Source organism: Toxorhynchites rutilus, chromosome 1 (assembly GCF_029784135.1).
Source record: "Toxorhynchites rutilus septentrionalis strain SRP chromosome 1, ASM2978413v1, whole genome shotgun sequence".
NCBI classification, from domain to species: Eukaryota; Metazoa; Arthropoda; class Insecta; order Diptera; family Culicidae; genus Toxorhynchites; species Toxorhynchites rutilus.
This window is the reverse complement of record NC_073744.1, coordinates 178280680-178303526: the sequence shown is the minus strand read 5'-3', so window position 1 is coordinate 178303526 and position 22847 is coordinate 178280680. Positions and strand designations below refer to the sequence as shown.

Sequence of the window (22847 nt, the reverse complement as noted above, 5' to 3'; positions counted from 1 at the left end):
AACGGATGATTCGGTTGTTACTTCGGTGAGGTTTGGAGATGATTTTTAAGAGGTTTAACCGGGTGGCACAGTTCTTCTTCATCTCGTCGAAATGGTGCTGGAAGTTCAGGTTACAGTGGACTACCACTCCCAGGATCCTCAACGTTCTACGGCGTGAAATGCGGTCGTTGTATATGGTCGTATATGGCCTAGATGATTTTCAGAGAGCCAGTCTAACTGTCCAGTTTAGCCCGTCACACAAGGTGAGGAACTTTATGTGCTGCGTTCGGCACCTGTTCATTGCCATTGGACCGAGCGCTCCAATGATTCGAAAAAATCAGCTCAGAACGATTTAAGTATCCTTTAAACTCTCAAACACTCACGATCGCGGACATTTTCTCTGTAAGCGGACACGAATCACCGACTTGTCATCCGGAGATTAATTTGTAAAACAATGCAATAGTTTTCAAGAACAAATTATAAAACACAATCCGTAATAGTTTATTATCTTATACAAAAAAGTTCAATACGAATGAAACTGTCGTTTCTCTTCTTTTTCGTTCAACTTTGGAAATCAATTCGTAACTTCGATACTGACGCTAAAATTTTCACATTTAAGCTTAAAACCTAGTTTACCGGATATGAGTAAAGAAATCCTTAGGATTGGTGGTCTGACATACATAAGCATCCTCGATCAATTATTTACACGGTTATCCTACAAAATTGCATCGCGTAAAAATGGAAAGGCCCTTTCCAACTGCGAGCGTGTGTTACATGCCGATACTTCCGGGAGTACTGTGATGAACAAACTGTTCAGGTAAACCTGTAGCCGTTGACGGCGCTGTTCCACGTACTGCGCGTTCTAAAAACATGAACATATGAAGGTTCTGCCAACGGCCTTAGAACAGATTCGAGATCAAACTCACCATATTGCCAAACTTTTTCTTTGGAGGGAAATCAAGCGTCTTCACACTGGGGTATTCCTTCTGGAGGGTCTTGTGTAACCGGTAGAAGTCACTGTACCGTCGGAAGACCGACCAGCAATCTCCTCCGTTCGTTCCCGTGGCCGTCGGAGTTACCCGGATTTCGTAGCAGTAGTGCTGTCGTCGGTGACCACTCACCGGCGTCCGGAGAATAGCCTTGGGGATACAGATCTGGAAATGCATCAACGAGAGTCGATTCGAGCGTGTCAACATCCGCAGTCGATTGTTTTCCCTGGAAGGTATGTTTTACGTTAGCGTTCGATAAATTTATACATACACTAGCTGACCCAGCGGTACTTCATCCCGCCAAAAAAAAAACACATTTGGCGACCCATTTTTATTTATATACAGTAATTTATATTTAATGCGACATTTCGAGGCACCACTCAGTGTCCATTGGAGGCGATTTTGATCTGTAATTGGACATTGGCGATGAGAATGGTACAGTGTCGGCGTCTGGTGGCGACTTTCAATGTGGGGCCATAATTAGGGCCCCGAACTCGATGTTTACAAAAATGTCCAATTAGAGGCAAAAATGATATAGTAGTTTGGTCGGGTGAACATCGGGGGTTCGTCAGTGATTCCAGAATAAAGAGGCTTCAGTCAACATTTCGACATTTGCCTCTCAAAATCGGTAACGAATGAATTCGAACATGCTTAACCCATGTGACTGCCACAGGAAGCACAATTTTATGAGGCACACTTTTATTTCAAGTTCCATCTCTACAAAAAATAATATTACCTCAGGGGCCAAATGAACTTGTTCATGTCAGTCCCAAAAGGCTTTGTGAAGAAATGCTTCAGATAATTTCTTTTTACGCATTTTTGATGAATAATTATGAGAAACGCTTCCCCGGAGTTCCCCACAACATTCGGTATTGGGTGGCTACCAATCCACGGAATCCCAATGTACTATATTCATTCACTCTAAAGAATACAGTATGCAGATTTAGAGCCATTTCAGTATCTGGGTCTGATTTAGCGCGTCAAAAGTTAAAATGTCGACAAAAGGCTTTTTGTTGTAATCTCTAACCAATTGTTTTCGATAAGGTTTTTTTTTCGAACCACCCAAATGATTTTGCTCTTGTACTTTGTATCAGACAAAACCGATGTATGTGTAACCGAAGAAACTACTCACTGCTTGCTAGTTGGAGTGAGAATGAGTATTAGAAACCGCGAATCGGTTATTTATACCCAATCTATATTAGGGTGACAATGAATGCATGGAAAAAATTTCATCATCGAATTTCAAAAACCGACCATGTACATTTTGTTTATTGGCCTAAAAAAATTGATCTGTGCAAAATTTCAGCTCAATCGGACATGATTTAGGGGTGCCTCAAAGCTCTCAAAGTTTTGATTTTTTCATCCTCGAAAATCTTCCACGGGGGGAGTAAAGGAAATTTGGAAAATCGATTTTTTTTTATTCCTATGGACTCGGAAATCACTGAGTTGATAGACATGAAATTCGGTATGTAGGGGGTTTTGGAGCCGGGGAAGGTTCTTATGATAGTTTGAGACCCCTCCCCCTTTCTAAGACAGGGTTGCCATACAAATGAAAAGCAAATTTCTGCATTACTCGAGACAAATTTGACATGTGGAGGTTTTAGGGTGCAATAAATGTTTCTATAATGGTTAGATATTCCCCCCCCCCTCTCTCTCTCGGGGGGAGGGTGGGATTTGCCATACAAATGAAACACAAATTTCTGCATAACTCGAGAACCAATCAAGCAAATCGAGCCAAATTTGGCATGTGGAGGTTTTAGTGACACGAAACGTTTCTATGGTGAATCGACTCTCCTCCCACCTTTCTAAGGGGGGCAGGGGGATGGTGTGTTCTGCCATACGAATTAAACACAAGTTTTTGCATAAGTTGAGAACTAATCAAGAAAATGACACCAAAGGGCCTGGCCGGGTAAGGGAGTAAAAAGTGCCCCCAAACCAAATCATCAGCTGTATGGAAAATATTGTATAGGATATTAGCTAAGAAATTTTGGTGGTTTTTTTGAACCCCTATGTGGTTTAACATAGGATCTATAATGGAAAACGTACTTTTTCGTTTATTTCACGCCATTCTCAAAATCTTCGAGATAAAAATTTGAAAAAAAATCCTGAATGTGCATCTTCCTACGGTGTATCAAGAAAAATTATCAAAAAAAAAATTCATCAAAAATTTAAGTACTAAAAAAATATTGAAATTTTTATTTTTTTTTAAGGTATTTAGAGATTCAGTACTGCTCTAATTCATATTTAAATGTATTCCTACGTCTAATCTAGATATGTGTAATTTTTTCAGATTTTTTCAGTGTTGCGTGGTACCAATTTTTTTTATATTTCCAAAGGGTCTGGTTGGGTAAGGGAGTAAAAAGTCCCCCCAAACCAAATCACCAGCTGTATGGAAAATGTTTTTTTCAAGATTTAGAAATGCCTGAAAATATATATTTTTTTTTGTACCGCGAAAAACACTCTAAAAATTCTGAAAAAAATACACGTAGGAAGAAATTTTAATATTTTAATAAACTAGAGTAGTACTCAATCTCAAAATAAAATAAAAAAATTAATTTAAAATAAAAATAAAAATTATTTTAATTTTTTTTTTAGTATTTACAAATACATATGAAACAGAAATCTCTGCATAACTCAAGAACTAATGAAGCAAATGGAACCAAATTTGGTATATGGAGGTTTTAGGGGGCAATAAATATTCCTAGTGATCCCCGATAATCGTTCGATTGATCGATTAATCGAATACTTCCTACAGAATTCGATTATTAATCGAACGAACACTGCGCAACGTCGATTAATCGATCCAAACTCAGAAAAAAACGTATGGCCGCTGCAGTTTTATGCTGAAATTCAATCATTATCTTTGAACCCTCCCCTAAACTCGTAAACGAAGCTCAATTCGTGTTGACGGCAGATAATAATTGATTTTCAGTCGGAATGAACATTTTCTAGTAAATGAGAAATATTAGTCTAACTAATTATTTCTCTCAGTGTGACAATTAATCGATTAATCGAATATTTGGGCGATGATTCGTATCGAATAACAAACTGCTGAAAAGTATTCGATTAGCTGATGAACGATTAATTTCAAAAAATCGGGGATCACTAAATGTTTCTATGGCGGTTTGACACTTCTCCCCCACCCTAAGGGGAAGGGGGTTTCCATACAAACGAAACACAAAATTCTGCATAACTCGAGAACTAATCAAGCAAATGGAGCCAAATTAAGGATGTGCGAGTTTTTGGGAACGAGAAATGTTTCAATGATGGTATGACACCCCTTCTTCTTCTGGAATGGAGAGGGGGTCCCATAAAAATATTACACATATTTCAACCAAACATGACAATTGAAAATTTTCGGAAATTCTATAATTACATAGTGACAAGCGTTGTTAGTCTCTTTGATGTTTGCGCTAATGAAATTGATCTTGGTTCGAAAGTGCAAATGGATTTTAATGTGATAAAAGGCACTTCTATATCCTTTTTTTTTTATATCTTTTTGAGAAGAGCAAAATGATATGATAAACATGTGACATGTACACGATTAAAATTCGGCTCTGTTACAGCTAAAATGCTAATGAGCCTAAAATAAACAAAAGGAATAGAGAAGAGCAAAACTCGAGAAAAGAATTGTCCGATTTAGGGCTGAAATAATGAAAAATAAATTTTGGGCGGGACGAAGTTTGCCGTGTCAGCTAGTAGTCTATAAATTTTGGATAGGATTAAAGTCTGGGCTCTGAGGAGGCCATTTGAGAGGTTTTATGCGACGAGAATGATCTCGAACATCTCAGCGATCTTCCGCTGGGACACACGGTTCAAATGGTCTTGTACTACAAGATTTCGGACTTATATACCAATTTGCTTTCCAACCATGCTCCTTTTCACTGAATCCTTTGTATAAGTGAGTTTCTGCTCGAATAGCTTTGGTGAAAAATCAAACGTTCCAAAACAAATGTAAACAGTATCGGAAGACCCCTGGAATGTCAAACCAGTCATCAACGAGGGGCTTTCCGATGGATTTTTTACTCCAAGACGCGTTCATGGTACTAGGTGAGGCCGTTTAAGATATACTTCTAGGCGCCTTGTTTCAGTCTACATTGAGTCTTTAACTTTTTTTTCATGCTGGGCTTTTATTTTTGTCATACCGTTTTTGGGTACAATACTAATGAATTCAATGAAACACAATGTAAACGGTTTAATCTCAAACAAAATACACCCAAGATAAGAAAACCAATCTTGTAGGAGCAATCCAGTGGTGAAGTGAGAAAAATTATGAAAAAATATATATTTCATGGAAAGAAATGAAAATAATGAATGGTGGACTTTTATTCATGCCAGTCACTGTACAGTTCAATAACTGGACCTACTTTAACTGGACTGTTTTTTTTAACTGGACGAAGTTAAAAAGCTGAATTTCAACAAATGACGTCACATTCAATCTGAAGATTTGCTGTGAGGGGCTTTGAATGCAATTGGAGATGTTATAAAAAATGGCATTGTTTTCGTATAACAAAAACATTGACTCAATCACAAAAAAATAGTTTCTCCAAATTATATATCATACCTGTTGTGGCACTCAATGCAAAAATTTCAGTGGAAACCGAATATAGAATACTGTATATAGATAAACACTTACAAACTCAGCTCGGCAACTCGAGCCTCAAGCATCTGGCAGCGTTCCTCCGAATCGGTTAACTTTCGTTTCAGTTTTTCGACCGCCTCCGATTGTAGCCCTAAACCATGTTCCTCTGTGGTATCGTTTGCTGAAGATTCCGAAAAGGACGCCATACTGGACGAGGCGTTCGAAGTAGCCGTTGTCGTCGTTGCAGTTGAGGAATTCATCGAGTAATTGCCTATAATACTATCTTCAGATGCTTCCAGTGCATTGTCCGGACTGGTTGCGACTCCATCCCTGTCGGGAACCGATTCTCGGCTTTTCCTGCGAGTGATGGTGAGACTGTTTAGCGCATCTTCCACGGAGTAAACCTCCCTGGGCTGCGGGTTCGATTCGATATGAGTATATTCTTTTATATCAATACTATTCGTGCGACGAATAGTGATCTGAGAAGTACCCGGAGACGAGGAGAGATTCAGAATCGGTTGGGTGGTGTTTTCTTCGAGAATTTCACGTGCCACAATGTTCATCTTACGAGCTGGCCCAGCGGGGGCACGGGTCGCTATGATGGGCTCCGCCTTTTCAACCTTCACTTTGATGGCAGCGTTCAACTCGGGTGCATCTACCGAAATAGCGAACAAAATCGTGCTTAGTCCCGCGGCCATATTGGGTAGCAAACTGACAATCTCCGGGTCCCTCATTAGAGCCCACGGCTCGTAGCTTTCTTCGAGAATTTTAACATCCCCCAGCCATATCAACATGTACCGTTCCAAGGCGCGCTCGTTGAGAATCGCTCTTAGCAGTGCCTTTCCTTTGCCACTGTTCGTCCAAACGTGACGCAAGGCAGAAAACCGTTCCTTCTCATGATTCGTCAGATGTTTGAAGGCAAAATCCCAGAATACTGGAATTTCCAAACCACCGCCAGCGACCAAATCAGCCACACTCTTCAGCATTGTGCTATTGGATTTCAGCCCATGGGAAAGTACTCGCTCCCAAGTTTCGCAAAGTAGAAGGATTCTAAAAAAGAAAGCAAAACTATTTAAAATCCCATCCTTACAAACCAATCCCATTAGTGTGACATACCTCGAATCATTCTCTGTGGCGAGTTCGGTTTTGCTTCCATATTTTTTCTGGCTTTCTTTCACAACAGCCAGCAGCTCGTCTACGAGAGCCTTCCGTTCCAGCTCATGCCGCTTGGTTCCTCCATTGCCAAGAATCGAAGGATCCAGGGTAAAGTTACTCATTCCCACCATGCTGCCCCCCAAAAACTGAGAAAAGGAAAAACAACCGAGTGGCCTTGAGAGTCAGCGAGAATCACACAGAGCGCGAGAGAAGCAGGGGGCGGATAACCACCTCCAGCTTATTGCTTATTTTGCAACTTCACTACGATATGATTTTAGCGGACAGTCATCTTGTGCTCATTTGAAGCATTATTGGAAAGATAACGGTGGTCACTATTCAATTCCGCGACGACGACGATGATTAATCACGCTTATTGAGAACGTCTTTTTTGCTGCTGCTGCTGCTGCTGCTCTCCTACACTACGATTGTTTTCTTGTTTTGGCTCGCTTGTGGCCTGTATTGTACTGAACCCTTTTTTCCCTGGCGTAGATTACACACAGCCACTAAGAAGAAATGCTTTGGAGCGTGTTGCTTGTCCACATTTTGGCGTAGTTGTGTTTGTATGGAAGGAACGATCAAAATCATCAAAACATTTTTGTGATGAGCGTAATGAGAAAGTATGGTTTGTTGTCAAACACAGATGAATGCTTGTCATCTGCGATGAATTTTAGTGCAGAGGATGAACCTTATAGCGTGAAACACGATAATCTTTTACCGTGCACAGTAGCAAATTTGATAACTTTAAAAGCCATATACGATATTCCTTCATTCTTGTACTATTCTGTTTCTCCGTCAAAATATACACTCATTTCATTCCTTTTTTTTTACTTTTTACAAATTTCACTCGCTTCCACCACATTAGTTTGTAGTTTGAATGTTTCTTGCACTTGGTAACGATAGCGAACCATGGTGTTTCATGGTTCTTCTTCTTGAATGGCGTTAACGTTCCCTGTGGAATTTTTGCCGTCTCAACGTATGCATTACCTAGCGTCATTTATTAATACTTAGTTGAGATTTCTTAAGCCAAATAACACGCCTTGAATGTATTCCGAGGGGCGAGCTCTAGAATACGCGTGACCACAGTGCAAGTCGAAAGAAATTTCTTTGACGAAAAATCCCCGGCCAGAACGGGAATCGAACCCGAACACCCGGCATGATAATGTGAGACGCTAACCACTCGGCCACGGGTGCACGGGTGTTTCATGGTTACCATTTGTATTATTACGCTATTTTATTGTAGCATTTCAATCAACAGACCGATTTCATGACCATTTCTGTAACGTCAAGCAAGGAATCGAGGAGAGTGAAATGAGACTACTTATCTTATTAATTGGAACGTCGAAGAAGTACGCACTGTCTTCCAACGGATGATGTTACGAGAGCTTCGTGCATGTGGTTTACGTTGGTGCATCTTAGAGAAGTAGAAAATGCAGTGCGAATATTATATTTTGTATATCATTTCGCCGATGTACAAATAACTATTTTTGGGCGATTGGGAGACGAATAAAAGTGATATTTTTGTGTGTATTTCTCACTCTCTCACCTTCATAGAAACAAACAAATTTTCATAATTTTCGCGACAACTCGACAATATTTTCAAGGCTCTCAGGGTCGGTGTATGTGATTTGAGATAAAAAAAAATACAATTAAGCAACATTTTATTGAAAATGTTGCTATTCCAGAGGTCTAAGAATATGATTGTTCTCTGGACCTTTTTACCCCTTAAATGATGCAAATATATCACAATGGAATTGTCATTTATTAAAAAACAATCAGTTACAAGATTTCATGAGCACCGCGAAACCCTGGACTTGCACTGGGACAATATCACGACAGGGTTATTGAAACGCGCACGGTAAAATTAATAAAAACGTTACTTTATTTTACGACATGCCTAAAACGATACATTTGGTGATGGACGATCAACAATGACTCGATCCACAACAATAACAATGCAAACAACAACAAGTGACAACCACATTAAAAACATATGTATGCGCATCTCCAGCATCGCTCAGTGAGAGACATGCTGTCATGTGCGAGCCCTGCGGTCTAAGCTGCGTCGGATGAACAACGTATCCGAAGCGCGGCAAAATAGAGTTGTCCACAACAATTTTACTTTCTAGAATAGCAACGATAAGAGTTGTGAAATTACCAGCAATACTCTAAAAGTGCATTCTGTCTGCATGGCTTTTCCAAAACACAATTTGTGTTCCCAAATGACCTGCTCGTTGTATTGGAAACAAGTTGAAATCGCAATGGAATTCGATTCGCTGTGATGTATAAACATTATGCCTTGTCGCTATATTACTTACTCGTTATTGTTAGCAAGGGTAGGAACGTACATAAATTCACAGAACAAATGTATGGTGAAATGGGCTTGCTTCAACTTTCCGTAAATTTAAACCATTTATATCAAATAAACATCAAACAAATAGAATTTTCGATTCAGTTGGTATGCACATCATCCATTCGCAGCAAAAATAGTTATTAACATTGAAACTACTTTATAAAAACAGATACTTTTTTTTTATTAATGACGTACTCCTACGCTTTAAATAAAAACGTTTATATGCAATCGAGATCGAACTCATTTGATGTTACGAAACTACCCAGCAAACATTAAATCGTATAATTTTGCACGTGCCAAGTCTTACAAGAAATCCGAATAAATCATAATCGCATATAATATCAATCAAAGTATGTATCGTGTATATTTGAAATCGCATAAAATGTAAAAACTCGATTTTATATAATAATATCAAATTAAGTCGCATATCGGTATAATAAACATCAATTTTATGATGTACATTGTCGTAAAATATATTTAATCCGCATCATATGCGTATATTACGCTGATGCAGTTTGTGTGTCGTATAAGCGTATAATTTAAATCGATTCAGTACTGTAGAAAATCGTGTTGCATGCTGAAGAAAATCATGAAACAGTAAATCATATTAGATCCTAATAAAGGACATATTACATCATATTGAAATGTCAATGAAATGCTGATGCACTCGAAAGTATTAACCGCTGTTGAATTAAATTTCAGATAGCCGCGCGAGATAGCTGGTGGATGATAATCCAGACGACCGGAGTTCGAACCCATATCGGAGGAGTTTTCACCAAACATCAATCTGTGTCATTTTAAACATTCATATTCCACTCCCAACACAAGTCAATCAAACAATTATTATTTCTACAAACATAAATACTCATATATAAAAATGGCGATTCGTGAGGCTATAATAAACATTTCACGAAAATATTTTGCGCCATTTGTTTTTTTTTCGATGTCTGTAATAAATCGTATATGAGTATGGTAAAAGTCGCTATTATAGCCGGTCAAAGTTGCATATTCATCCAAACAAATTCGGTAAGCATTTGCCATGTATGTATATGGCCTCCACTTTTGCATGCATATGCCAGTTAGGCGCATTATATGCCAACCAAATTTTAGGGCATATGATGTTATATATACGCTTGTTATGCGATTTAATGTTTGCTGGGTAGTTGAGATGGGAAATGGGAAACAATCTTGGAATTTGTTGTGAATGCACGCCTCAATTACAACTCGAAGCAGATCAAACACATGAATATGAAAATAACTTATGAGGTTTGGTGGAAATACAGACGATATCGGTGAGTGTAAATTTCTAAATAATGTTGGATTCCAAAAAGACGATAAACTCTCCTTTTGCTCCCAAAATCGGTTCTAAATGTTTCACAGCGAGCAAATTAAACCAATTCATACTAGTTTTAATGTTTCGGTGATGACGATAACATCTGTCGTGTTTCCGTTTTGGAATCGTTAAAATTAAGCGACCGTTTCTTTTAACTTTACTCTAGAGACTGACGTTCCATCGAACTAGTGATACGCATCAGCCAAAGAGATATCCGGTAATTGCTCATTTTTCGTATACTCTTTCGGACCAATGGTGCCAATGTTTCCCAATTTTCTTATTTATACTTCTCATGCATCTGGATTATTGTAAAAGACATTTGGCAACGCTGGTTCTTTTCACTCTTATATTATTTTCCTCTCCTTGTTTGTGGAGGAATATTCTCACGTCTTGCTCGTGTGTATGCGTATTCCATGAATTAACTTTCACACAGAGCCAAAGCTTTACCATAGGCCATGAGCAGATGAAACACAAGGATTTTATAATCGATTTATATTTACATATACATATACCTATTTTAATTATTTAAGAATTTCTTCTCTTATCCTTATCTCATCTCCTACAACATCGTTATCAAAACATTTGGAAAACAATTTTCTATTTGTAAAACTGTAGTATGGAACTGGGATATATTTTTTTCCTATCGAAGATTAGAGCGTGGCACCTGAAATCTAAAATTTAGCAACACGACATTAAATTTTTGGAATTTGAAATTCAAAATCTGATATTTATATTTTTTAATCTATAACCTGACTACTGGAATTTGTATTCTTTGATCTTCTAGTTAATTTTAGAAACAATGAAAGGAAGCTAAGCAACATTCAAGTATTGAAAATATAAATTCTACTCTACTCCACAGAAAAAAAAAATATTTACAAGTCATAAACGATCGTGCCTCACAAATCTCTTATTTAAAATTTTCATATCTTTAATTTATTAATCGCTGGTGATACATAGAATATCTAAGATCAAAACACTATATTATACATTTCATTCCAGTATTTTATAAAGGTGCTATAAATAGTTGTTAAATTGTCCAAGTACACTACCCAGCAAACATTAAATCGCATAACAAGCGTATATATATATATAACATCATATGCCCAAAAATTTGGTTGGCATATAATGCGCCTAACTGTCATATGCATGCAAAAGTGGAGGCCATATACATACATGGCAAATGCTTACCGAATTTGTTTGGATGAATATGCAACTTTGACCGGCTATAATAGCGATTATGTTGGAATTGAATTGCGATCTAATATGAATATATTCATGAATTGTCAAAGCACCAAATACGACTTTTGCCATACTTATATACGATTTATTACAGACATAGAAAAAAACAAATGGCGCAAAATATTTTCGTGAAATGTTTATTACAACCTCACGAATCACCATGTTAATATATGAGTATTTATGTTCGTAGAAATAATAATTGTTTGATTGACTTGTGTTGGGAGTGGAATATGAATATTTAAAATGCCACAGATTGATGTTTGGTGAAAACTGCACCGATGTGGGTTCGAACTCCGGTCGTCTGGATTTTCATCCACCAGCTATCTCGCGCGGCTATCTGAAATTTATTTCAACAGCGGTTAAAACTTTCTAGTGCATCATTGACATTTCAATATGATGTAATATGTTCTTTATTAGGATCTAATATGATTTACTGTTTCATGATTTTCTTCAGCATGCAACACGATTTACTACAGTACTGAATCGATTTAAATTATACTCTTATACGACACACAAACTGCATCAGCGTAATATACGCATATGATGCGGATTAAATATATTTTACGACAATGTACATCATAAAACTGATGTTTATTATACCGAATTGCGACTTAATTTGATAATGGTATATAAAATCGTGTTTTTACATTTTATGCGATTTCAAATATACACGATACATACTTTGATTGATATTATATGCGATTATGATTTATTCGGATTTCTTGTAAGACTTGGCACGTGCAAAATTATACGTTTTAATGTTTGCTGGGTATTTTTCTGAATTTTGCTTATACAAAACCCGATTCATAGATTATTTCAGTATATTTTCAATGGTATTTACTCAAAAATTATTTTTGACTACAACCCTTGCGTTGATTCATTCCTACACCAAAAGAATTCATTCATAATCCATCCGTCGTGTTTTTTCAGTGCCGCTGTCATTCTGTCATTTTCCGTCCCAAGAGTCGGTCGCACAAGATTTATTTTCTTCTCTCGGGCTTTATCTTTATATCAGTAAAATCTAAAAAATGCATTGAAAGTGAAATTTTCGGAAAATCATAGTGAAGTGTATTTTGTTTTATTGTGTTTCTCGAGAACAAGGTTCTGCTGCTAGTGCCTTAATTACGTGCGCGATTTTCGGTAAGTGTGTGGCGCAATCTCGAGCGAATTTGGGGCGAGTATTTTCTTCCGTTTTTGGTGGAAACCTGGAAGAGAAGTATGGGCGTGTGTGTGCCTGAAAATAGTGTTATTTCTCGCCTTCAAGTGGATTCAAGTGAGCGAAGAAAGCGATTGTCTTGGGTTTCAGTCGTGGGGGATACCGAAATAAATTCCCCGTCCTCATACGCAAAGGAAGTGATATTCAAACTCTTGAAAATGGCGATGACTGAATGTGATGTGGGCAGCAGAGGAAACAAGAAACTGGCTCCCTCCTGGTTGGGGGAGATTTGTTTACATAAGCACTATCTGGTTACGGGGCTTATCCATGCGGTGGAATTTGTCCCCAGCGCATGACTTGAATTAAGAGTCAGAGGTTTAACTAAGCTGCACGTCGAAAAATGCAACCATTCATGAAAAATGAACCCTTTCCTCACCAGATGTTGACTCATCGGGTCGCGGAATCGCAAGAAACGGGAGAAGGAATGGAAAAAGAAGAAACGCCAAGGAATATACTCCCGCACGTACACAGATGCAGCCAGCTGCGGACAGTAGGCTGAAAGTGTTGATTAATAAGAGATGAAATCATCGCCGTATTCTTATTCTCGGAAACATGCATGCATTAAATGTTGGAATCAGCCAAAATACTCAGCTTCAGTTGACTCAGCTGCTCGAGTTATGGCAAATACCACTGCAGTATCGAGATTTATGTTAAACTCAATCGACTCAACCCATAGTGGTGCGTAGCGCATTCAGAGCACCACATTCACTTAGTATGCGTTTCGGTAGATCAAATAATGCTGCTGCTGCTGCTAACTAGCTCATCGCCCACAAATGGATTTTTCACGCAACATTGAAATCTAAACGACAGTAACAGCACGAAACTGCACAGTCTCAAAACTTGTTTCTGAAGGGAAGGCCCAACCCACGCGCTACATTATTCCGGGGCACCGAAAGCAAACACAAATCGTAACGGAACAGATAAAAAGTTTCTGCGAAATTTGCCCCGATGATTATTGATCATTTGCCAATCAGTGCTGGCGCGTATGATGGGGTGGGAACCAGACAAAGATGATTCACGCCTGTAGCATGACCGATGCAAGGTGAGTTCAGGCGTTGAGATGCCGTCTGAAGGATGGGTGGATTTTACGCGGTATCGTGTGTCGCAAGCAGCGGATTGATGGAGAAAGGAAGGATGAAAGAGTGTCATGGAAGACTGTCACAGTAAACTGTAACCCTTCTTTGCGCTTCGAGGTGTAAGCGAGCTTTGTTTACTTTTCGGTTATGATGTGTTTATATTCAGCAGTGGAGTTCATATACTGACCAAATGTAAAATGCGTGATGTGAGCGATGTGAACAACGACATTTCACAATAATTAAGGGAGTCGCGTTAAAGATAAATCACACACCATTGTGCCTGGATAAAGCACTATCGTGGATTCAATCTCAAGACCTCGCAATTATTTCAAAAGATATGAACATCTGGAAAAGATCAATCAACAACTGTTCTCACGCATGTTATGTTGCTAACAAAAGCAGTAGTAACTTGCGTCCAACATTCCAACGACCAGTACGAAGTCGAGAAGTACCCTAATTAAAGACGAAACGTCCGTAAAGATGGATTATGGGAAATTTTCTGAAAAAAAAATGCTATGGAGCCACCAGGCGAGGTGATAACCCTAGTAATTTCAGATGATCTGGCTAGGTATTTGCAGCGGCGGAGAAAAAAACCCAGGTTTTCGTGACAAACAGAACTATGGATTCCAAAATGTACAAGCTGAAGTGCCCGAAAAAATTGTAATAGGTTGTATCTAAGACACGACCGACGTAGAACTACTAATGTATATTCAATCCGAGAATGGCATTCGATCCCTCGCCGTAAATATCGCCCAGCAAACGATGTTTACAAGTCGGTGTCTTCACGAAGAATGAGTGGTTTCACGGTAACGGTATTGAATTAAAGAGACTTTAAACTCAGAGAGTTCATTCGTCTCTAGTGGTTTCAAATCACGGATGACTTATTTATACCAAATAAGTTGATAACCGACTGAAACGAATGTATTGATGGTACGGGTAGGGTTAGCACACAAATCGGCAGAACAAAAGTATGGGAAAAGGGAATTTTTCCAGTTTTCATTAATTTAAACCATTTAGGGAGCTGGGAATCGTAATGTATAGCATATAAAACAATCAGAATTCGTTCGCTGTGAAAAATAGTTATTACCGTTAACTTTATTTCAGAAAAACGTGACCTGTTTTCTGATTTTGCACGTACTTCTACGCCAAAAACTTATTCTTCCGTACATTGAAGCTCACAATGAACCTATAAAGCTTTGGTTTGATTTGGCAAGCTGTCGCTACAGCGAATAACTATTACAGTGATATCCAGACAATGGGTGGATTCTTTCGAAAGCGAATTAAATCCACACAACTGCCCAACACATTCTGCCCTATAAAAAAATATTGGGCAGTTGTCAAATAGAAGTTGGAAAAGAGTGGAGATGGTTGAACAAAATGGTCGCTCAGGTTAGCCAACAGTGTTCAGAATATAATGAGTGGTGTTCGAGATTTCATCCAAACCAAATCGGAATAATTTTTTAGTTATTTTTCCCTTGAAGTGCCCAAAATGATCTTCATTTTGAGTGCTCAACATTTTGATTTTATTAACTTGGTTTCAAGATAGAACCGTTTTTTTGTGTCCCGATATTAAAGACTAAAGCCTTGCTCTTCAGCGTCGAAACATCGGCGTTTCCGATTTATATTTTGTCAAATATATACCAAGAATTTGAAGAAAAGCCATTATTTAACATCTAAATTTATATCATCGCCTTCAAAATAAGTAATACATCTTTTCCAACGAATAATTCAGTCATCGAAACACTTTTTATTGCTGTTTTCAGAAATTGCCTTCAGTTTACTTAATCTCGCTTAGTAGAATAATCTCTGAAATGGTTTTTTCATTGTAGAATCCGTTGACGATAATTGATTGATGATTCATTCTTGCCCTCGCAAAACAATACACTAGCTGATCGTATGTCGCAATTTATTTCATGTCAATGCATTGAAAATTTACCTCGAACGCTATTCCGGTGGCCTTTATCGCAATTGACATAGACTCGGCTACAGTCGATTATATACATGTTGTACCAGCACAATTATTCCACATCTCATAACTATATCAATATATCTTTGGCACCGTATGTAAACAACAACAATGACAACGTGCCAAACAAGCGTTCGCCATAGCATGCATACAGAGCCATACATTGGTGGCTTGAAACTACTAGGAATATCAACACTTCTCGTCATTTTGCGCTATTCTCAAAAGAAACGCTTCTGTTAATATTACTGGCATCGAAAAAAGTTGCATTACTTTCTTATGTTCGAGAGAAGCGCAGCTGTCACCCTTAGTGGAGCAAGTTTTGTTACTGGCAAGCGAAACCTAATCACATACAAAATTCCAGAACGACATTTACTTTCTTGGTGACTAAACAAGCGAAATAAACTCTTTCTGTTAATAACAACCTCGAAAACAGTAGCAATGCTTCATTATGATCAATATTAGCGCAAATGCAATCCTAGTTGAAGGCAGTTTTGCAACTGGCACGCAAACTCAAATAACTTACAACATTCCAGTGAGACATTCAAGATGCTTGAAATTCCCCAAATAATTATTTGGCGCACCAAAGACACCAACGAAGCCCTTATGATGACGGAAAACAGACAATGTTAACTGCTTGGAAAAAGACTGAATTATGCCACACAGCTTGTACTCTGCTGTAACACCCATCGATGCGAATTCCCTGATAAGTTTGTCAAGAGCGACCGCCTTCACCACCAGCGGGGGGATGCTGCCAGGGTAACGGCGTTTACATTTTGACCGACGCGCTGAAGTCACCTACTTCGCTGTTGTTCGATGCGGTGTCACACTCGCGAAGGCTCGGTTCAGTGCGAGCGCTTTTCACTGCACCAACATCGCGTGCATTATTGGACGACGCTTCGTTTTTTGCAGTGCTCGAACCAGCCTTCCTCTTCTTCTTGCTCATCACACACTACGCGAAGCGTCCAATTTATAACGCGGAAAGAAAAACACACGATACGAATAACGCGAAAAACGAACTGGAAAAACCACACGACGATATCCAAGTTGAATTACCACTGGTGGGGTCCAATCTTGGATCGAAAATTTAAAAAATTAAAAATGTGCAGCGGAAGATTCAAAATTACAAATTACCGGTATATTTAGGTTGGGGAGAAAGTTATCTATTACTAGCTGATCCGGCAAACTTCGTCCCGTCCAAAATTTATTTTTCGTTATCACATCAACGTTTTCTTACTGAGCGCACGTTCATGGGTCCAATCGCAGAACTGTTCATTGATTGATCTTCTAATCTACCCTTTAACATTATTTTTTACTATAAAATTTCAGTACTTCTACCAAAACTCGCTAATAATTATTTTCAGGCACAATTCTCGTGCAAGATTTTGCATCCACTTGCAAATAACATGTTTGTCCGTTACACGGAATATATGTTTGATACAAAAAATATGATAGAATGAAGACAGCCCTAAATGGGACAGTTCCTTTATCGGGTTTTGCTCTTATCAACACATTCGGCGATCCATTTTTATTTATATAGATTGAAGACTCCCATGTGCGTTTTATCACATTAAAATCCATTTCCACATTCGAACGAAGATCAATTTCGTTACCGTAACTGTAACAACATCAAATGGACTAACAACGCTTGTCAATATGTAATTGTAGAACACATGCGAATTGAATTTTTTGAATTTTTTAAAAAAGCTGTTCATTCAAACAAACAATCCAAATTGTTGAAATATTACAAAAGATTTCGCCTCCCGAGATATTGGGAGGCGATATATCAGCATTCAACGTGGAGACGCCAAAACGTATTTGCCTGAACGTCGACGGAAAATATCGTAGCTGTTAAGGATACGTAGCTGTTGAGATAGAGCCAGCGTAGCTTGCAAAAAGCTTGCTCAAAGCTTTGTTTAGTGGAAAAAGGTTTAATACGATTGCGCATTCAGCGAAGCTCGCCAACCTCGACCAACGATGGCGCATCTTCCAGTAGCGTGTATGGTCCATCACTAACGGCCGTTTACATGTCCCTAACGGCCGTTTACATGTCCCATTCATGGATTACTTTGAGTTGCTACTAGTGAAGTTGGCTCCCGTGACCGAGTCGATTCCCGTTCTGGCCGGCAGATTTCTCGTCAATGAAATTTCTTCCGACTTGCACAGTGGTCACGCATATTCTAGAGTTTATCACTCCAGAAAAAAAACATTCAAGGTGTGTTATACGGCAGAGAAATCGCAACTAAGTACTACTAATAAAAAGACGCAAGTAATACCTACGTTGAGAAGACAAAAGATCCACTGTGAACGTTAGTGTCATCCAAGAAGTAGTGAAGTTGGCATGATCCAATGAGAAACACTGTTCACCTGCCTGACGATACGTGCAGTCCAAGGAGTCGATCGAGTTCCGCAGCATCAGATTATCTAGGGACTTTACACAAAGAATCCGGTTGCTCAACGACGGACCAGACTTTTACACTACCAGAGATCCTCCAAATGTGCCGCAATACCGATGACAGCTACGGAGAATCATGGATGAATACGGCTTTCCTCGGTAACCCTGACTCCTTCGGGTAACGATAAACGGTGGGCGGATCTCATGCGAAACTTACGCTTCAACTTGAATTTTACATTCAAAGATGTAGAACAATCATCCTTGGAGTAGTATCGGTCATTTCCAGACTTGGCTCATTTCGATCATCATTTATTTTAATCGATGGGATACGCACTCGTCGAGCAACGTTTCAATTCTTATGAAAATCTGCCTGGTTTGCCTCAAATACGAAGATTTTTTTTGTTGAGGCATTTATGAATTGCCTGATCGAATCACTGGTTTACCTCGTTCATTGAAATCAAAAATTGCTTCCAATTATTCCGAAGACCTCATTTTTTCCGAGATATAATTCTTCTCGGTTCTATTACTTTTCTCCAAACATTTTTTTTTCTTTCTATACACAATACTGTGTTACAACACGACGCGTAGCTGTGATATGGGATTTTCGATGATTAATTTTTAACGAGACTTCGAACATATCGTTCTGAGAGTCATGTTCGATGAGTCACTCGGAAGTCATGGATGTGACGCGAATATTCCCGTGTATCTTCTCTGTTTTAAATGAACAAATGGTGATGTGAAGTTGTGTCACTAGTTCCGATGTCACATCAACAGTCTATTCTTGTATTGAACGAAACACAGCCACAGGAAGTTATGATAAGAAGTTCCGTATCTGATATGATTCTGCATTGAACAACTTTCGCTAAACTGTGAAAGGTTCTGTGAGAATTATCACTGTGAACCTTTGATTTGTCCTTTCGAAATGACATATTCCAAGATAGCACGAGGAAAGCAAAGCAAAATCACAGCTTTTTATCGTATCACTAACCAAGGTCATTCATTTCTTCTACTCTACGTGTTCGCACCATTTACAGATAATCGCCGACCATGATAGCAACCAGCAGAAAAAAGAGCCCGCGAATGCTGCTCGCAGTGCTCGTCCTGGTGGCGACCTTGGGCGTGACTGTCGTCGACAGTCAAGCTTCCTCACAGTTGACCTGTCCGGGGAAAACGACCTGCCGGGAGTGCATTCAGACGAGCAATTGTCGCTGGTGCACCCAGGCGAACTTTACGAAACCACGATGCCACGGTCACGACATTGGTTACTGCCCGGAGGAGTACACGGTCGATCCCAGCAACGAAGCTATCACGTTGATAGCGCGGGAATTGAGTAAACCATCGAAGGGAGGCGTAGCGATTGCCGGCGGTGGCTATGAAGCGGAGATGTCCAGTAGCTCACATTGGTCCTCGCACTCCAGTTCCAGCTCCCACTCGTCATCCTCCTCATCGTCTTCGTCGTCGTCCTCAAGTTCAAGCGCCAGTGGACAGAGCATCGTGCAGATTTACCCACAGCGTGTGCAGCTGAAGTTAAGATTAAGTAAGTTATTGCATATATGTTCTGGTACCTTTGTACATGATATTATCTGCCTTGCTTCCAGACGAAGTGTATCGATTAGGGGTGAAGTACTCCCAAGCCGAGGATTATCCAGTGGATCTGTACTACTTGATGGATCTCTCCAAATCTATGGAGGACGACAAGGAGAAGCTATCTTCGCTCGGGGCCCAGCTGGCCGACGAAATGAGAAGCATTACGAACAACTTCCGCCTCGGATTTGGCTCTTTCGTCGACAAAGTGCTGATGCCATACGTGTCCACCGTTCCCAAGAAGTAAGCTACACGATTTCGATCTTTTTTTTGCCTCGCTGTTACCACTTTCCAGGAACCGAACACGCGGGATCAGATTATCTCTTGAAATCCCACCCACCCACTAATATGGCTCTGTTTTTGCGAACGCAGATTGGTGCACCCGTGTGACAACTGCGAAGCTCCGTACGGTTACAAGAACCACATGTCGCTCAATGTGGACACGGATCGGTTTTCAGTAAGTGAGATTTAGCGCGGAGCGAACCTTCCGCTGAGAGAGACCACTTCTAGCGTCTCTCCAGCTCTAGCTCTAGCTCTTGCTCTAGTTCTGTCTCTTTAGTAGTCGATGGTAGTAGTTATTATTGTCTTGGGATTAGAGCAGTAGCTAAATCAATGCATCTTGAGGGTGGTGTTTTTTATTCCGTTGTGGATGGGACTTCTCTCACTCATTTTCTTTTCATTCACTATCTTATTTTGGTATGCATCGATTCATCTGTTTCAAGTTTTGTTTCCGGAAACCTAGTTTGGAGGTGTCATGATGTCGTAAATTTATGTTTGGGTCAATATTTCTCCGGTACCGTTTAATTTTATACGTTTGTTACGTTTATTTTTTTTTTCTTCCCAAGGACAGTTTCTAATTGTATGCAACGTTTGTACTTTGTAGAAGGTAGACAAAAAAAATAAAACTCGTAAAATTTTGTCAATGTCCAAACAGTCATAACTAAAATATACTTATTTTGATGCAACTGGTTGCAACTGACTGGAATAACTATTTAGCGTTATTAACCTGTACCCGATTTTAGGGCTAGTTAGTGGACTCCATAGTTGTTCCGGATTTCTGGAGAGTATGTTGTAAATTGTCGTCGCTTTGGTTTTTCTTTCCTTGAATGGTATCCTATCTATTTTTTTTTCCAAAATATATATTTTTATCAAGGCTCATATGGCGTTAGCCTCACGGGGCCGGGAGTTCAATACTTTGACAATTTTTCTTATTATCTATGTTAGTAATATGTAACCGATTACTCGCGGTTGGCTCGAGGTTAGTATTACAAGTGTTTTCGTTATTCGGATGTTGCTGTCTCCAATGCTCTGTACGTGTGCCCAACACGGGATACTTCCTATTGGGATGCAGCTGACCCTTAATCAGCAACGCCCCCCTAGTCTGTACCTCATATCTAGCGTGGTGCGTCTTTCTCGACTCGAGGAATCCAGGATAGAATGGTCACTAACCGGCGCAATCATCAATTCATGTAGAGTTGTCATGAGCGGTACAACCTTTGGCTCTTGTTGAATGATCAGTGGACTGCACAACCTTTGGCCCGTGTATCTGTAAAGAGTGTGTGTATGTATTGCCGCGACTAAGTAAAAGTTTATCGATCGTATAGGAGGGATATAAAACGGGGACACAACGAAGGAAACATCATTAAACGTTGACATCGGCGTTCCTGAGGAACAGGTATAGATGAAGCAGAAGATCAGGATCACGGCTACCTAAGATATCCCGGACGGGGATCTCCGATTGTCTGCCTTGTGCTCTCAGTGCTCTAGAGAGCTGAGAGCGAGCAGTATGGAACCGGATACACGACCAGACAACATGCTCGATGTCGTGGTAGCCATCGCCACAATCACAAAGATTGTTTGCTGCGAGCCCAATGCGATAGAGATACGCGTTTAGGTTGTAGTGATTGGACATAAGCCGAGATATCACGCGAATGAAATCACGACCTACATTCAATAGGGATAATCGTATGTAACCAACGACCTAACTCATCTCCACTCGACATGCGCTGCCAAATTACGAGCGTGTACTGACGAGGAATGTGGAATAATTCATTATAAGCAATTTGCCTTTCAAAAAGTGTGCCTTCTAAAGCGCCCACCTTAGCTAGCGAGTCCGCTTTCTCATTCCTCGGAATCGAACAATGAGAGGGAACCCATGCTAAGGTAATCTTGAATAATTTTTCGACCAAAACACTCAATAGTTGTCTTATTCTAGTTAGGAAATAAGATGAGCGTTTATCAACCTTCATTGAGCGGATTGCCTCTATTGAGCTGAGACTGTCTGAAAAAATAAAATAGTGGTCGATGGGCAATGTTTCAATGATCCCTAATGCGTAATATATCGCACCCAGTTCAGCGACATACACGGAACAAGGATCTTTGAGTTTGAAAGAGGCACTATCTATATTTTTATTGATTTCAGTAATTAGAAATGTATACGCAGGAATACGCTGAAAAATCAGACAAGTTTTCCTATAGAATCCTACCAGTTGCATCTAAGTAAGTGCAGTAAGAGCCACCGATTTTCCGCGGAATTGAGTGGTTGTATTGATAAATCACGAATCATTAAGCTCTCCCTCCGTAAAATCGGGTACATGTATTTTGGCGAAAAATTTGCTAGTTTCATTCTTTCTTATCTCCCACCCCAGTACGTATTATGTTTAACCGAATGATCTGTTTTTCGTTACTCGTTTTCGCTGTTTCCATGATTGTTAATAATAAGTTTATGTTCTAGTGTTTCATGGGTTGTGTGCATGTTATTTGTTATATTTGGTAATTTTGTAAGTATGTGATGTATTAATTCTGATGCCTGTGCAAAAGCGAAGGTTTGAAACAGATGTTGTGCAGTATTACTAAGGTTAATTTTGTTAAGTTCGTTGAAAACATCAAATGGTATTTCTTTCTGACATAAAAAAAAGACGGGTGGGTAATGTCGGGGACATAACCGGAGTGACGTAGGACTATGCAAAGGGGACAGCTTTTGTTA

The 22847-nt window shown here is 39.4% G+C and overlaps 2 protein-coding genes across 3 annotated transcripts in view; one reads left to right on the top strand and one right to left on the bottom strand.

The window, feature by feature from the left end:
* Positions 1–463: 463 nt before the first annotated feature.
* On the bottom strand, positions 464–7329 carry LOC129762967 (sorting nexin-29). The gene is made up of 4 exons (XM_055761606.1): positions 6667–7329; positions 5605–6600; positions 906–1194; positions 464–841 (listed from the first exon to the last, which is right to left on the bottom strand). Exons 1-4 carry the CDS (start codon positions 6834–6836, stop codon positions 695–697), a joined length of 1602 nt encoding a protein of 533 aa, XP_055617581.1. The 5' UTR covers positions 6837–7329; the 3' UTR covers positions 464–694.
* Positions 7330–12581: 5252 nt separating this feature from the next.
* The window catches only part of LOC129764131 (integrin beta-PS), a 33512-nt gene continuing 23246 nt past the window's right edge, over positions 12582–22847 (top strand). Inside the window, exons 1-4 of one of the 2 annotated variants that reach the window (XM_055762942.1) lie at positions 12582–12767; positions 19312–19814; positions 19876–20104; positions 20234–20318. In XM_055762942.1, coding sequence (XP_055618917.1) covers positions 19325–19814; positions 19876–20104; positions 20234–20318 — 804 coding nt within the window. In that variant the 5' untranslated portion in view covers positions 12582–12767; positions 19312–19324. The remainder of the gene's footprint in view (positions 12768–19311; positions 19815–19875; positions 20105–20233; positions 20319–22847) is intronic. The other variant, XM_055762949.1, reaches the window with a different exon arrangement.

What these genes read in the sequence shown, in the direction of transcription:
- LOC129762967 (XM_055761606.1), bottom strand. Translation starts at nt 6,836, where the DNA reads ATGGTGGGAATGAGTAACTTTACCCTGGATCCTTCGATTCTTGGCAAT. An exon ending in CGAGTTGCCGAGCTGAGTTT is followed by an intron (nt 1,195 to 5,604) that starts GTAAGTGTTTAT and finishes CATACCTTCCAG; the next exon opens with GGAAAACAATCGACTGCGGA. An exon ending in AGAAAAAGTTTGGCAATATG is followed by an intron (nt 842 to 905) that starts GTGAGTTTGATC and finishes TCATGTTTTTAG; the next exon opens with AACGCGCAGTACGTGGAACA.